Raw genomic sequence first — 15,201 nt, 5'->3', positions numbered from 1 at the left:
CTATGCACAGCAAACTGGAGCTCCCTGCTGCTGCATCACCAGAGAATCACAAAAACCAGGGACACTGAGTCCCAGACCACAACAGGCCCCTCCTTTGCAGTCCTAACTCGTGTATTATCCCAAGCACCCGCAGTGCAACCGCAGTAAAGACGAGCAGGTTTTGCTTAGGTTGCAAAAACGCGCCAGACACCCAAGAGCCGCCGTCCGAGCACACCCAGGGCCGCCGCCGGGCACCCCAGGGCGGAGCAGCTCCCCCCTCGGGAAGCCTTCCAGCCCGAACCCCGCCCGCGCCAGGAGGTGACAAGCCCTGACAACACGCGTTCCCGGAGCGCCCGCCGCCGCCACCTCCCCGGGGCCCTGCCAAGGGCGGCGGCCCCAAGCCCCAAACCCCTGCCCCCCGCCCGCGGGGCCGCAGCAGGACCCACCTCTCCGCCTGCCGCGGGGGCTCGGCAGCCACTCCCGCCGCCGCGTCAGCTCCGGCGGCCGCCGGGGAGCCCGAGGCCTGAGGCAGCGGCTCGGCCGTGCCCCCGGCGCCCCTGCCCGCGGGCCTCACGTTGGGCCGCACGTTGAGGCGGGCCCGGCGGAACATCGCAGCGCCGGTGCCAGGCCCGGTGCCAGGGCCGGTGCCAGGGCCGGTCCCGCCGCGGCCCCGCCGGCCTCACCGCATGTCACGCGCCCCGCCCCGCCGCCTCATCGGCGCGCGGCGGCAGGAAGGGGCGGGGCGGGGCCCGCTCCCCGCGCGCAGCAGTGACGTCAGGCCAACGAGGCTTGATAAGGGCCGGCAGCGGCCGACGGGCGGGCAGAAGGTTCTGGCAGCCGCGGCGGGCGGAGCGGGGCGGGGGTGTCGGCGGCCCTTGCAGCGGCGGTGGCGGTGCTGCGCGGCCCGAGCGTCTCGCCATGACCCGTGAGTGCCGGGGGGCTGCTCGGGGGCCTGTCGGGGAGCGGATGGCGGCCCGTGGGGGAAGCGCGGCCCGAGGGCAGCCCGGTGGCGGCGCCGGGGCTGGGGGATGCCGGCCGCGCTGCAGCCGCCGCCGGGTCTTGTGGGCTCAGAGGGGCTGGCGGGGCTGGGGCTGCCCAGGTCCCGCCGCCCTGCGCTTGGAGCAGAACCTTCCTGGCCCCGTCCTGGGGCGTAGCCGGGATGGGACGGGAAGGAGGAAGAGAGGCGATGTTGTGCTGAACAACAGGAGCCCTCAGTGCGGGCCTGGCCACCGTCCAGCCTGGGCTAAAGGGCTTGTTTATGGCTGCCCAACGCTTTGTACTGCGCTGCTGATGCCGGGGTTGCTAAGGCCTGACGTTGAAAGGGCAGCAGGACTTGCTCGTCATCACCTAATTCAAAAGTAACGTTGCTGTGTCAGCTCTGAAATGGCGGAGATCTGTGAACCAAGCCTAGAATACTCCGGCTCATCTCGCTGCAGGAGTTGCTGGTCTGGCTTCTGCGTGTGATACTTGACAACACAGAACCAGCCTCTATTTAATTGAGGAGGCCCTTTTACATTCACACTTGAAAATACGTACCTGGAAATGTAGATGGATCATAAACAGTTTATTCACAGATCAGACTTTGAGTGTGAGAGACAGGTGTGTGTTTTTTGTTGATGTTTTTTTGCCCTTGTTCTGCATGGGACTAAAGTAAACATAGCTTGAGGTAAACAGAGGCACAGTTTCCCACACCTGAGAGTAGCAGAATTATAGCATTTAATTTTAGGATGACATAGTTTAATACAGTATCTGAAATAGTAGAGGCGTAGAAGTTGTGGTTTACTAGTGATCTTTCTGTCACTTGTGTTCCATTGCTGCTTTGAGCTTACATCACACTGCTTTGTTCAGTTTTGCATTCTATTTTGGGGACATGGATGCAGGCACTTCTGCTTTTAAATTCTAACATGTGATTAGATCTTTGCTGCTCAGAAAGATCTCCAGGGTTGATGACCTTACTAGCCAATCCTTACTGCCATTTTATTTGATCTCCTTACAGCAGAGATTATTACTGTTTGTTCCAGCACTATTCAAAAGACTTTTGCTTATCCTTCTCTTCAAGAACAACTGGATTTTGGAAGTGGGAGAGCAGGAACAGGTTGAACTAAGTCATCTGACCTGGAGAGGCAGACAAGGAGAGGGAAGCTTAAGCTGTTAAGAAATACTGCACTTTAACATGTGCAGTTTGGTTGGGATAGAGTTAGTTTTCTTCCTGACAGCTGATACAGTACTGTGTTTTGGGTTTAGCATGAGAATAATGTTGAAAACATGCTGATGGTTTAGTTTTTGCTAAGTAGTGTTTACCCTAAGTCTAGGACATTTCAGTTTCCCAGGCTCTGCCTTCGAGCAGGTGCTCAAGAAGTGAAAAAAAACAGAAGATAAGGAGGCTACAACTTCCAGCTCAACAGGGTAAGAACAGCCTGTCTGGAGGCAGAGAAGGAATCCAATGGGTATTAGAGGACCCCAAACCAGAAACCACCATTGGACCAAAAAGGTGCATGGATTGCTCACTGAAATCTTTCTCCTGGGTCCCTGTCTGGAGGCACCCAGCTCAAGCTGCTTTTCTGCTGTACGATCTGAATAATTTACATTTTTGTTTGTAAGATTCAATGCTTGAAGTTCTGGTCCAGGCCACCTAGGGATGAGCCTGAGGGAGGTGGAAGCACCCAAGACTGTGTGTGTGTGTGTGTGTGTGTGGCAGGAAAGGGGCCCACAGCTTGCTGCAGTTGCCTACTGCAAATATGTGTGTGAACAGTGTTTGAATGCTCAGCTTCTCTCGTGTTATACCTGCACAAGGGTAGGTGTAGGCAGAAAGGGTGAACTGCCGTCATATGGCAGTTCATGCTTGAATTTCACAACAGGGGAAGCTGAAATGTCTTCTGTGAGGAATGGACCACACCTCCTGGGAGATACAGGCTGATGTTACAGAATGTGGAGAACAGCATCTGCTCCCTTGGGTATCCTAGGGATATTCATTCAGCATCCCAGGTGAAGTACTGGGCCCAAACAGTCCTAGGCAACATTTACCTGGAAGCAGGGATGGTAAAAGTAAGTTTATTTTCAAATAGTTGCTTGCTCTGTATGCCTGGTGTGCATACTGTATTGCTTTTTTACCTGCTCTGCTTTCTGGTGCAGAAGTGGCAGCCAGGCTTTTAACTGAGGCCATGCAGTTTGATTCTGAAGTTTACACTCTCACCATGTCTGTGGAATAACTGCAGACACCCTGCACAATGTTTGCTTGGAAAGGAATGAGTGCATATGGTTAGGGTGTATGAGTTCTGACTGTAACTGTGTGTTTGGACTTTTTGCCTCTTTTTCTTCATGATAAAAGAAGGTATTTCATTTCTTCAAGAACCACGAAAGAGCTGTTTCCTTGCTGCTAATTTGTTCATATGACACTCATGCCTCCTGAGCACTCAAGAACCACTTATAGCCTGGAATGTATCATCTGCTCATGAGTCATCAAGTTCTAATCAACGCCAGTACTGCTAGAGATAGACTGCTTACTTCAGTTCCTGAACAAACAATGGCCCTTCTTCTACGTGGACTCTGGGGACAGAATCTCACTGAATGCTAGTGAGGAAGATGGAGTTCTCTTAGCCCTTTCAGAAGGTTGTGCTTGATGTCCTGTCACAGTTGAAGGCAGGAGCAGCTCTCAGGAAGCAGCAATAGTTGTAACAGGCTGTTCTTGTTTGGGCCTCTGGGTCTCTGGCCAGATGGTACATGTGCTGGTGTGAAGAATGCAGCTTTTGCAGGGCTCCTTTTTTCTACTTGTTGACATGCCAGATACCTATATCAGCTCAAAAATGGCATGAGTACAAAGCTGTGGATCATATCAGCAGGTCCTAAACTGCTTCCATATACCTGAAGTTACAGACACATTAAAATTTGAGAGATCTCTGTCTTTGAGATTGAAAGATGGCATAGGTGGACTTAAGACTGGAGAGAGACTGAAAAGAGGCACAAAAGCAATTATGGGGAGGTGGAGATTTCATTTTTGAAGTTCAAAAGATGTGACTGTGTTTGTTCAACAGCTAAAGTGACTGTGCCTAGCCTATCTGGAGCACTTCTAGTCTAAAAGAAGCAGGGCAAGAAGAGATACCAAGCAAGTGAACAAGCTTTGGCAGGTCAGAGCAGACAAGAACTGCCATAAGGAGTCCCTTAGCATTTAGGTGGAGAACTGCATCTGCTCTGACCAGCAGTTTTCTTGTGCTAATTTTGATGTCATGCTTTCAGGAAAGTTATCGAATCAAAAAGGTAGCATGTCTAACTTGCCAGCAGTTTAGGGGGTTGGTAGACCTGGAGAAAGCTGGCTGTGCCTGGAAGGGGTGTCCTCTGCACTGGTAATGGTGATGTTGTTTAGTGTCTTTGTATAATATTACTCTTCTCACTTTTGTTGAAAGTGAGCTGAAGTACTTGATAAGGCCATGCTTAAGTGCCGTGCCTGATTTAAAACAAAACAAAACAAGAAACAACAAACTTTTGAGGCCACATCCTTAATAGTACATGACTGTAGTTTACTGAATGGTCTAACAGTCCATCACAAGCAAAATAGGTGGAACAACAGTAACTGTGTCCTTGCTGCTGAGTTAAGGGATCACCTGCATAGAAAAACTCATAAAATGAGGAAGAATGAAAACTACGGATGTTGGTTTACAATTACATCTAAAAAGCCTGCATGGAAAATTAAGAACAGAAGCCCATAATAGTACATCGAAGGAACCTTCTTGAATGCTTGTTTGCTAATTCCTTCAGTAGCATGAAAATCCTGTTGCATGTGAACAGAACAGGGCTGTCCACCCTGTGCAGAGACATGTGCAGGCACCTGTTCTGGAGAAGTGGAAAGTAATTTTATTCTGAAAATGGTGTCTTGATAAGGAGATGGAGTTTTGGTTGTGTATTAACCTCAGCTTTGTCAGCCCCACTTTTGCAGGGGACTCTGAAGTATATGGTAGGTAAACAAAATTGGGCTGAAGTTCCATAGCTGCCCCAGTCTCATACTGCATACATGCCAGCTGCCTTAGAGCAGAAATTAGCTAAATCTGGGTTCTGTGTGTTCTTGTGCTTTGATGGTTCCCAGAGTAAGGCAACTTTAACATTTCATTGTGCTCGATGAGCTTCTGGGGTATGAGTGCCCAATAATACATTATGAATCTTGTGGTAAGTAGTTTGAGGACTTTATCCAGTAAAAAGTAACACCAAAGTTTCCATAGTATTAACTATACTGGTCATCTTCCAAGTGGCTTCTACAAATAAAAGTGCCCTAACTATTGCTAAGTACGAGCAAGACTTCAGAAGTTCATGGTGTTTGACCACGGGATGTGATGGAATCTGTCAGTGGTTTTATATGTCAGCACTGTAGACTGAAGGCAGGTGGATGATGCCTCTGGATTCCAAAGACTTACAGCCATTTGCTGTTTTCTTAAAAGGCCTTGGGAAGAATTTTAGGGAAGTTCATAAACTCGCCGAAGCTGCCATCATTTTAATGGTGTCCTTTCAGACTAAAATTAATTTGTACTCTATATTGGATGCTGGAATCTGTTTGAGATAGAGAGGATGGCTCCTCTGTGGGTAATCACTGTTACCATTTTGCCCAGGCTGCTGGTGAGATGGTCTGCCATCAGTCTTCAGTGCAAAACTGCACTGTGTTTCTGGAAGGAATGCTGGAAGAGATTCTGATGATCTCTTGGTCATGGCCTGTCAAAATATAAATGTGATAACTGACAGCCTTTCATGGCCTCCCACTGTGCACTTAAGGGGAGGCTGGGTGGCAGGTTCTGCCACTTACAGATGCTGCCATACCAGCTCTACAGATGGAGCCAAACCTTCCTACCTTTGTATCACACTTCTACACAGAGAAATTGTGTAAAAAGTGGTACTAACTGTATAAACTATGTATTATCTTTTCAGGTGGGAACCAGCGTGAACTTGCCCGCCAAAAGAACCTGAAGAAGACTCAGGAGAACCACAAAGGAAAAAGGAAAGAGGATAGCTTGTCTGCTTCTCAGAGAAAACAGAGGTAAGATCTAACATAACTCAGTGAGATGACTGGGCAAAATAGGAGAGGAAAATGGGTCAGAAAGGATCTAGTGTCTTAGGTGAAACAATGTATATTGTATCTCCTTGTTGAACAGTTGTTTTTTTTTTTAAGACCTGGAAGGCTTTTACTTCTTTTGAGCAGCTTTTTATCTGGTGGAAGCAGGAAAAGATTGTGTAATACTTTCTTGATCCATTGTGTCCTTTTAAATCTAAAAGAATCTTATGAGGTCTGCTGATCAAGTAACTTGTCCACCTCATGGGGCACTGTACTGAAAAAAATAACAGGGTAGTAGAAGCAGAGTGCTTATGGCTGAGAAGTTCTATACTAGTCTTTTTCTCTTCTTGAAGTGGGGGTTGCTAAAGGACAAAAATAAGCTGGAGGAGACTTAGAAAAACAGTGAACCAGTATCTGAAATACAGCTTTTTTTCTTCACAGAGACTCTGAAATTATGCAGCAAAAACAAAAAGCAGCGAATGAGAGGAAGTCTCTGCAGACAGGAGCAAAATGAGCTGAGTGCACCATTGAAGCAGGAGGGCCTGGAAGATCATTCAGAAAGCTGTCTGGCCATGAATGGATGAAACATCTAGTTGTTCAACTAGCATTAGAGTATTTTCTGGTTAGCATAGTCTTAGTTGTCTGGAGTGCTGTTTCAAAACTGACTACACACTTCTGCATGCACATGAATAATTGTACCAGTTGTACCAAGCAATAGCTTTTCTGCAGCTTTTGCTGCATTTGTTGTTGCACCTGAAGGTTCCATGAACAATTTCTGAATCTACAGTTAGACCAGATTTTGTCTTACTTCTTGAAGTACACCTTCATTTAGAATGGAACACATTGTAAAATGTGCTTCACCTGGCAGAGGTCTCAACTGTAAATCTCATCTTAAATTATTTTTACAATAAAATATTGCATGCACTATGGTCTAATCTGCAATGGCTATGTTTGATGATCAGTTGATTTCTAAGAAGTTACCAGGAATAGAGAGAATGGTGGGGAAATGCCATATAAGGAGGTAAGTATAGTAAGTATAAATAAAGGGGATGATGTAAGGAATGCTTATTGTATGCCATGTAAAATGCAGAGGCAAGTCTGTGGTGTAGAAGGAGATGCCTGCTGAGTTGTGGACTGTTCTAAGTGACTGATCTACTACTGATACTATTGAAGAAGCTGCAGGCATGAAGTTAATGAATTGCAGGTTTAAGCAGATCCCAAAATTGCTGCATCACTAGCATGACTTACAATTGCTTCTTAAGCCAGCCTCAAGGAAAAAACAAACAAAGGCACGAGGAAACGCGGCGGCTGCTTTACCGACCAGCTTGGGCGCCGGGGGGGGTGAGACTGGCTCGGACCTCCTGCCCGGCTTCCCGTGGCTCTGGCGCGTTCGCTGCTCGCGGCCCCGGCGGGGGCTGGAGGCGCGGCCGGCGGCGTCTGTGCGCCGGTTTGTTCTCCCTCCGAGCTGCCCGGGCCCGGTTCCTGCCCTCCGGCTCGCCAGGCGGGCTTCGGGGCGCTGCGGGCCCTGCCGGGAGCGGGCGCGGCCGCCGGGATGAGCGCGGGGCTCCCGGCCCGGGGCTCCCGGAGCCACGCGGGGGCCCCGTCCCCCCGCGGGGAAGCGTCGCGCCGGAAGTGACGCGGCGGCGCGCGCGCAGGAGGGGCCCGCCATGGCGGAGCGGCTGCTGTTCCAGCGCGGGGCCGGGCAGGTGAGCGGGGCCGGGGCGGGGGCTGGGCCGGGCAGGTGAGCGGGGCCGGGCAGGTGAGCGGGGGGGGCAGGTGAGCGGGGCCGGGGGCCGGGGCGGGCAGCGGGGCTGGGAGCGGCGGCCAAACCCCGTGTGGCCTTCGCAGAGCGACGACTCGGACGTGTGGGACGACACGGCCCTCATCAAGGCGTACGACAAGGCGGTGGCCTCCTTCAAGGTAAGGGGGGCAGGCCCGGGCCTGGCGGGAGCCGGGGCTGAGGCTGCTGGGCCGGCCGGGATCGTTTCCCTCCTGTCTTTTTCCCGCAGAACGCTCTGAAGAATGGAGAGTGCTCGGAGCCTGCAGACAAGCAGGAGCAACACCTGGGGATGAAAAGGAAAAACAATAAAAAGAACAGAAATAGGAAAAAGAGCAGTACAGTGCTTTTGAAACAGGTTGGGTCGCCTGTGAATGCTGGTGGGGGTCGTGCTGCCTGTTGTTGTGCTGCCTGTTGTTGTGCTTGCCTGTTGTGCTGCCTGCTGCTCAGAAGTAGCTTTTTCAGTGCCTTGGGATGGGGGGATGGCAGCCTTACAAACCTTGCTTACAGGTTTCATTCATCGATTTCATTAAATACCAAGGAAAAACGTTTTGGGTGGGAGTCATCTTTCTCGTGGTTGGGACAGAAAACATGGTTCAGAAGCAGCTTTTTCCCTGATCATTGGTGCAGGTGCTGACTTGCCTCTTCTTTCTGTTGCAGTGGAAAGTTGGTGACAGCTGTAATGCTGTCTGGTCTGAGGATGGTAACACATACCTAGCAACTATTGCCTCCATCAATCAGAAGAGAGGCACATGTGTTGTTACTTACACAGGATACGGGAACCAGGAGGAGCAGAACCTGGCTGATCTCCTTCCTCCAGCCAGCAATGAAACAGTAAATGGGATGGGGCCTTCTGGGGCTGGGAGGAACACTTTCTCATTCTTCTGAAAAGGAAAGTGGGAGAGTCAACTTTCTCGTTCTTTCTGGTACCACTGTGGTGTTCAGACTGAGAATCAATACTTTGTGCCATTGGGAATGGACACGAGCTGGTGGAGGGAATGAAAGTGCCCCCTTCCTTCTTGAATTCAGCAAGGAGTAAAGGGAGGGGACAACAAGAAGTTCAGGAGTGAAAGATAACATAGCTAAAACGGTGAGCAGGTGAGGTTATAAGATCCTTCTTGAGTAGGACTGGGAGGGCTAGAGAGAGGGAAGGAGGCAGATGGGGCTTTCCAAGTTTTTTGACACTAGAATTGCTTGCTGTTCTGCTCAGTGTATCTCACAAAAAAATGTCTTGGTCCTCCAGAATGAAAATGAGACTCCATATTCAACGGATGAAAGTGAAAAATCTTTCCAGTCACCTCGCAACAAAAACAACTGCACAAAAGCAAGATTCTCCCCTCAAAACCTACCTTTTCACACACCACCAGCAGCCCCAGGCCTAGAAAGGGTAAGCTCAGTCTTATCTGAAATAATTGATATGCCCTTCTTAAGCCTGATGTCTGCATTCTGAAACGACAGGAGGATGTTTGTCATTGTCTAGAAAACAAATAGCAGCATTTGGAGAATGGATAAACAACTATGCATGTTCCAGCCTATTGATGGCCATTTCACAGTAACCTGGCAACAGCAGAGCCCCTCTGCAGAGCTGCTGCCTAGTGAGGAAAGCCCCTCTCCCTAGCTAACGACCTTTGCAGTTGCCCTGTGATTTAGAAGCAGGATGCTGCTCCATGGATGGTGGTAGTGCTTTTCATGGAAGCCCTGGAGATGTTTCAGACTGCACTTTTTCTAGTCAACTGATAGGTATCACTACAGAGGGCATTGAGGGTGTCTTGGCACTGATGTCCAGCTGTCACAGGAGCTCTCAGCTCTACCTTCTCTGTTGAATGATGTGAGCTGGGGTACTAGGACACTCCTCAGTTTTCCTGTTGTGAAGGTGTCTAAATAACAGTGCAGCTGAATGCAGCATTATGTTTTCTAAATACTACTGTTTCTACAAGACGTCTGTGTAAGGTTTTACCTTTTTTTTTATCAACAGATTTATATGTAAGCTCATTGTAAAGACATTTCACAAGCATAATGGAATGTAGGCAGCATGTGCCTCCAGCTGCACAGGAGCAGAGAAATTATCTGTTTGCCTGTGCACAGTATAAGTTTCTTCATGCAAGAGTGCAACTTCTGTTTAGAAAGAAAACAACTTTTAAATTGCTTGCAGTAACTAGAACCCTGTTTCAGCACTGTTTATCTCAGTGACACTTGTGAAAGATTAACTTCCCCAGTCATGGAAGGCTCCTGAGAAACAGCTACTGTGTGTTGTTACTGCAGTTTTCTTCAGTGGCTGGGGTGTGTTGCCTTTAGTTCAGTTTCTTTGAATGGCTTAAAGTAATTGTCTTAAATAAAATCTAATGCCTGAAACTTCTTTCTAATTTGCACTTTTCAACTTTGTCAATGTAGCCTGGACCAAAATTCAGGGCACCTCCAATGTTCTCATCTTGCTGGCCCCCACCCTTCCCAGCAGGACCACCGGTAGGTGTTGGGAGGATGAGGAAGGAAGTGTCAGAGATGAGTATTGGTGATCTCACATTTCTATCTAAATGTCCTCATTGCCTCTGTTTTTAGAACACATTCTGTGGTAGAGTCTGCATATTCTGGGTATTTGATAACACATTAGGTTATAAATATTACAAGAATCTAATGCACAGGGTCTGATCTGTAGTCATTTTTGTCTCATGGAGCTATTTGTAAGAACATCAAGAGAAAATGGTTTGAAGAAACTACTTTATATTTGATTAACAGCAATTCACTGATGCAGATAAATACTTTCCTCAAATAAAACTCTCTATGTGCAGTCAAGCTGCAGGATTCTGGTTTCTTCCAAAGTTTGGAAATGGTGTTTTCAGAAAATACCATCTTACTTGGCTCCTTTTCAGAGAAAGCATTGAGGATATGTTCCTATTTTTCAGTTTTGTATTTTGATCTTTTAGAATTGGTTGCTATCTAACCTGGCATATACCCCACTGAAACACAGATGTTTCCTTTGTGATTCCTCAGTTGATTCCTCCTCCACCACCTATGAGACCAGACTCTCCGGAGGACGACGAAGCACTGGGGAGCATGTTGATAGCCTGGTACCTGAGTGGTTACCACACTGGGTATTACCTGGTACGTGCCACTTCTGCTTTGAAATGTCTTTCTAATCTTGCTTTTGTGCTGCTACTGCTGTTTTCAGCAAGAAGTTAGATGGGGAGGGCTGCTTTTCAGATCTCGTTTTCATTTATCGTCACTAAATTTAAGGGTGTTTTAGATTATAGTGTTGTTCTTGTCCGTGAGCAGGAGTTGCATAAGCCAGTGTATATGTATAGTCAGTGTTGGTTCTTTGTTCCACTGGAGGAGTCCCATTAGGTGCTTTTGCAGCCAGTGTTTTGTAGCCATGCTGAAACAATCAGTTCTATCTTTGTAAAGAGGTGGAGTGAAGCTGAATATGTTGTTTATTCAGAAGTCTTCTATGTTTTGAGAGTGAGCAGTAGTATAACACTTAGGATCAGACTTCTTGCATTTTTGCAGACTATTCAGTGTAATTGTTTCAGGTGATAGTGAAGGTCCAGCAGGAGCTGTAATCATAGTTGTGAAAAGTCTTTGGCATTGATTTCTGTTTTCCTTTGGCACACTTTTGAAGAAAGAGAAATAACTACAGAATGAACCTTCTGCATTGGGGAAGTTGGAAAGGGGAGGCTTGGTGCCATTAGGGTATCTTCAAAAGACTTATTTTTGGAATTTCCTGCTTCAGATTATATATAGTTTTGGTTTGCTCTAATTTACTTTGCTTGAAGAAGAAACACGTATTTGAAATGAGTCTGTAGCACCACTGATTATAAAGAAGACCTCTAGTTTGGCTTTTGTTCTGTTTAAACTGCCTGTTCTCATTTCTTAAAAGAGTTAAAAGCCATTCTTGATCTGTAAAGGACTAAAAAAGAAATTGTCAAAAAAATGCTTTTGTTCTGTGACTTAGAGCTTTTATTTCCACGTTAGTAAAAACAAAATTTCACTAAATTGTCTCCTACAGGGTTTAAAACAAAGACGAATGGAAGCAGCACTGGAGAGAGAAACACATGCAAAATAATTTTGTATCTGTCATTGTTTTGACGGTTTGTAAGTATCATAGTTTCGTGCTAAATGATGATACAGTGTTGCTTGACAAATGTGTTTGAAACCACAGTTCACTTCACAGGTTCTCAACAGGTTTTGAGTTCTGTGCAAAAACTGTGAGCTTCGGGACTTCCATCTGCTCTCATGGCTCTCTACAAAGACCACTTCTGCCAGTTTTAATCCCTTCTTTCCTTAACAGCCATGGAATAGTATTTTCTTGGCTGGAATGAAGAGAAGTATTTTCTTGCTCTGTTGAAAGGTTTGACTACAGCATCTCCCTACACCAGGATTAACAGTGCAGCTCACTTGAATTATTAAGGGCGAGCACATTTGTTTATGGGCTATTTTGAAAATAATAATAGGTTGTTAAGTGAAATGCAGCTTTTGCATCTGTGTACACATCTTCAGGGGCAACTATTATACAGACAGGGTGGCAGGATGTGTAGCTAAACTTTTGTTTTCAGGACAAGATCAACATTTCAGTTTTGTGTTGCTGAGCAATCCCAGTTCTCTTTACTTCTGTGCCCGTCCTTTTATTTTAAACCCTTTGTTTAGAATTCTCAAGTATGTTGTCCTGTTCCTTTTAGAACAAAACTTTTTATCTTGGGAACTTATTTTTCTGATTTTCTGTGACAGCATGTAATTCCTGTGTGGTTGAGTAATTTTTGTTTGTTTAAAACCAAAAAGCTCTTGTATATTAATTTCTGCTTCTTTTTTAAAGCCAGGTGCAAGTCTTTCCCACTGAGAGATCCGTGTCACTTACACACTGATGGTTGATGGTGAAGATCAGAATTTTGTCAAGACAATTAATCTTAGTATTTTCTTAATGTTGAGCTGCCCCTGGTAGCAGCAAACAATTAACTTGCCTAATTGTATGTGCATTGAAACCAGCTATTTTTTGAAGACCTCTAGTCAAATGTATTTAGAAAGCCCTGCAGCAACAAAGTGTTTTTTACTCCCTGAAACAGCTTTAGGTCATTTTACCACTTTATAGATTTAAGTCTGTTAACCCCACGTAGCAATTTCACGTCTCTCTCATTTGAACACCTCTTGTGTTCCTCAGACTTTATCTGAATGATGCGACCAGAACCAGCAATCACTGTACAGTAAAATATACAACATATTAACAGTACAATTCAAATACAGTCCCTTTGGAGGCACCTAAGGCATCAGTGTATGTTGCAGTGGCCACTGGTGGCAACGGCCTGGAAAACCTGGATGGTGTGGCATCCTATTGAGATATCACGGGTCCGATTGATTAGAGTCCTGAGCATGACAGCTGGATTCAGAAAGCCTCATTTTTTTTGTTTCAAATGCTTATTAATAAAGTTCTACTTTGCAAACTGACTTTAGGCCTGTGGATTGTTTTGAGGTAGTTTTTATTTCTAGCTTCTGCAAATATCTGGTGGTTGAATGGCTCAAATACAGCCAGAAGTTTCGCTGTGTGGCCTTTTTCTGGAGTACCAATACTAAAACCAAGTGAGAAAAAGCAGACTCTGAAAAGGTAATGGGAACTATGGACTTAGATTTCAGCTCTTACAGTTGTAACTCGTGGAATACAGGCTGCAGCCACAAAACTTAGACAGTAACTTAGTTCATACCAATGGTTTGATTTTTCAGGGAAACTAGCCAACTATACATGCCTGAACTTTGCTCTTCCTACTGCAGTTGAGTGTCAGAAAATACAGTTTTCCCACAAATAATTGATCAAAAAAAGTACAATAATCCAAACTTCCTAAGCCACTCTGAAGGCTTTTTCTGAATTGTCTAGCTGAATTAAACTAAGATTGCTTCCAGTTACACCAGGGTTCTGAATCAGCTGTTCTGCAGCTCTTCATTGCTACAGATGCACAACCACCATCTGCCTCCATCAGTGCATCCAGTGCTTGTTAGTACCTGGCACCTCATTAACAAAAGTGGCCTTTATCAGTGCACTAGTAAAAGTCTAGCATCCAGTGTTACTTTTAGTGCAGTCCTGCCCATACAGGGTTTTAGGATTTTTATTTCGTGATTAATATAATTGTGATTTCATTACAAGCAAAGCAACTGGGTAGAAATAATTTATTTTAAATGGGCTTTAAGTGAAATTGTACATTTTTCTTTGGAAGGTGTCACCTGAGTACAGTCTGTAACTGTAGTTGCAGAGTAAGTCAGGTTTTTAAGAGTTACGTTATTCCTGTCTCGTAATCCTTGATCCTTTTACATTAACCTAATTCTGCTGAGAAGAGACTGGCATGTTTTATTCTGGTAAAAATTTTACAATATATCTTTATTTGCAGTGCAGGTTTATAATACAAGAAGAAAGGAAAAAATAAAACAACACACCAACCAAACAGACCCAAACCCAAACACTGAAACTTCTCTAGTCTTGAAAGCTGGTTAAAGTGGCAAGACCCACTGTCAAGATAATTTTGAACTCCTAGACTGGGGATGCTGCTCCTTCATGATACCAAACATTTTAAGGTCCAAGGAGCCAACTCATTCTTAGTATTGTCACAAGACCAGGCAGTTGAGAAATATGCTGGACAACAGCTGTCACTTGATGGACTGGCTTTGATCTCGTGTGTGGTTTCTTCAACCAGTTTCTGTAACATGGTGATTTACTAACAGGAGAGCTTTTCAGGCTTCTGGAAACCTCCACAATTTGCAACCTTTGCTGCAAAAACAAACAGCAGTAAGGATGAAACACCCAAACCCATATGAAACATGAACAAAAATAGAGTTTATTTAATACTCAGCAAAAATGCTGAGTTATTGAGCATTAAAAATAAAGCTGTTGTTACTGTGTTGCAAAAAGTAGACCTTTGAACATCTATGCATTTTAACAACTCTGAGGAGACTGATAAAACAGGATAGTTTAGCAGGCACATTAATGCCTAGTGGCATAAGATACCAGTGTGCTCACAAGTGTTGAAATCCCACTCATACAGAGGAAAGCAAATAAACACAATGCCAGCTTCTGCAGCCACTTGAGGTCAGACACCTGATCAGATTTGCACAGGCACAAGATACTGAGTTTCACAATCTCTTCCCTGTGTGTTTACCATCACATATGCTCTTCAGTCCTTCCTTCTGGTCAGGCTACTTACAAGATGGGAGTCTTTGTCATCATAACCCTATATATGCTAGAAAATAAAGGAAGATGATGTGACAAACTTAGCATTTGCTTACAAAAGAAGACATTGTTCCCAGCCCATATATGAAATGGGTGTAGACTTGCATTTTTAGTGTAAGACTCTACTAAGTAAGTAGTAAATGTTTTCCCAACACACAGTTTTAACAGCCTGGGCATATAAGCTAATAAAACTAGCAATGGAGTTACGTAGCTCTA

At 45.7% G+C, this 15,201-nt stretch overlaps 3 protein-coding genes across 6 annotated transcripts in view; 2 read left to right on the top strand and 1 right to left on the bottom strand.

Annotated features, from left to right (window-relative positions):
* Positions 1-653, bottom strand: part of BDP1 (B double prime 1, subunit of RNA polymerase III transcription initiation factor IIIB) — a 55,091-nt gene extending 54,438 nt beyond the window's left edge. For 3 of the 4 annotated variants that reach the window (XM_051643169.1, XM_051643171.1, XM_051643170.1), the window contains exon 1: positions 426-653. In XM_051643169.1, the coding sequence (XP_051499129.1) occupies positions 426-589 (164 nt within the window). In that variant the 5' untranslated portion in view covers positions 590-653. The remainder of the gene's footprint in view (positions 1-425) is intronic. The other variant, XM_051643172.1, reaches the window with a different exon arrangement.
* Positions 654-801: 148 nt separating this feature from the next.
* LOC127395793 (small EDRK-rich factor 1-like) lies at positions 802-6,952 on the top strand. The gene is made up of 3 exons (XM_051643181.1): positions 802-904; positions 5,887-5,995; positions 6,452-6,952. The coding sequence occupies exons 1-3, from the start codon at positions 898-900 to the stop codon at positions 6,522-6,524; spliced, it is 189 nt and encodes a 62-aa protein (XP_051499141.1). The 5' UTR covers positions 802-897; the 3' UTR covers positions 6,525-6,952.
* Positions 6,953-7,658: 706 nt separating this feature from the next.
* SMN1 (survival of motor neuron 1, telomeric) lies at positions 7,659-13,217 on the top strand. The gene is made up of 9 exons (XM_051643348.1): positions 7,659-7,716; positions 7,859-7,930; positions 8,020-8,145; positions 8,448-8,621; positions 9,031-9,174; positions 10,179-10,250; positions 10,776-10,886; positions 11,788-11,873; positions 12,592-13,217. The coding sequence occupies exons 1-8, from the start codon at positions 7,678-7,680 to the stop codon at positions 11,842-11,844; spliced, it is 795 nt and encodes a 264-aa protein (XP_051499308.1). The 5' UTR covers positions 7,659-7,677; the 3' UTR covers positions 11,845-11,873; positions 12,592-13,217.
* The last annotated feature ends 1,984 nt before the right edge of the window (positions 13,218-15,201 follow it).

The sequence above is a fragment of the Apus apus genome, chromosome Z, assembly GCF_020740795.1.
Source record: "Apus apus isolate bApuApu2 chromosome Z, bApuApu2.pri.cur, whole genome shotgun sequence".
Taxonomy (NCBI): domain Eukaryota; kingdom Metazoa; phylum Chordata; class Aves; order Apodiformes; family Apodidae; genus Apus; species Apus apus.
This window is presented reverse-complemented; position numbering and strand designations above follow the sequence as displayed.

Coding starts and splice junctions, on each gene's coding strand:
- SMN1 (XM_051643348.1), top strand. CDS start 7,678: ATGGCGGAGCGGCTGCTGTTCCAGCGCGGGGCCGGGCAG. Junction 7,931..8,019: donor AGGCGGTGGCCTCCTTCAAG/GTAAGGGGGGCA, acceptor TTTTTCCCGCAG/AACGCTCTGAAGAATGGAGA. Junction 8,146..8,447: donor GTACAGTGCTTTTGAAACAG/GTTGGGTCGCCT, acceptor TTTCTGTTGCAG/TGGAAAGTTGGTGACAGCTG.
- LOC127395793 (XM_051643181.1), top strand. Junction 5,996..6,451: donor GCTTCTCAGAGAAAACAGAG/GTAAGATCTAAC, acceptor TTTTCTTCACAG/AGACTCTGAAATTATGCAGC.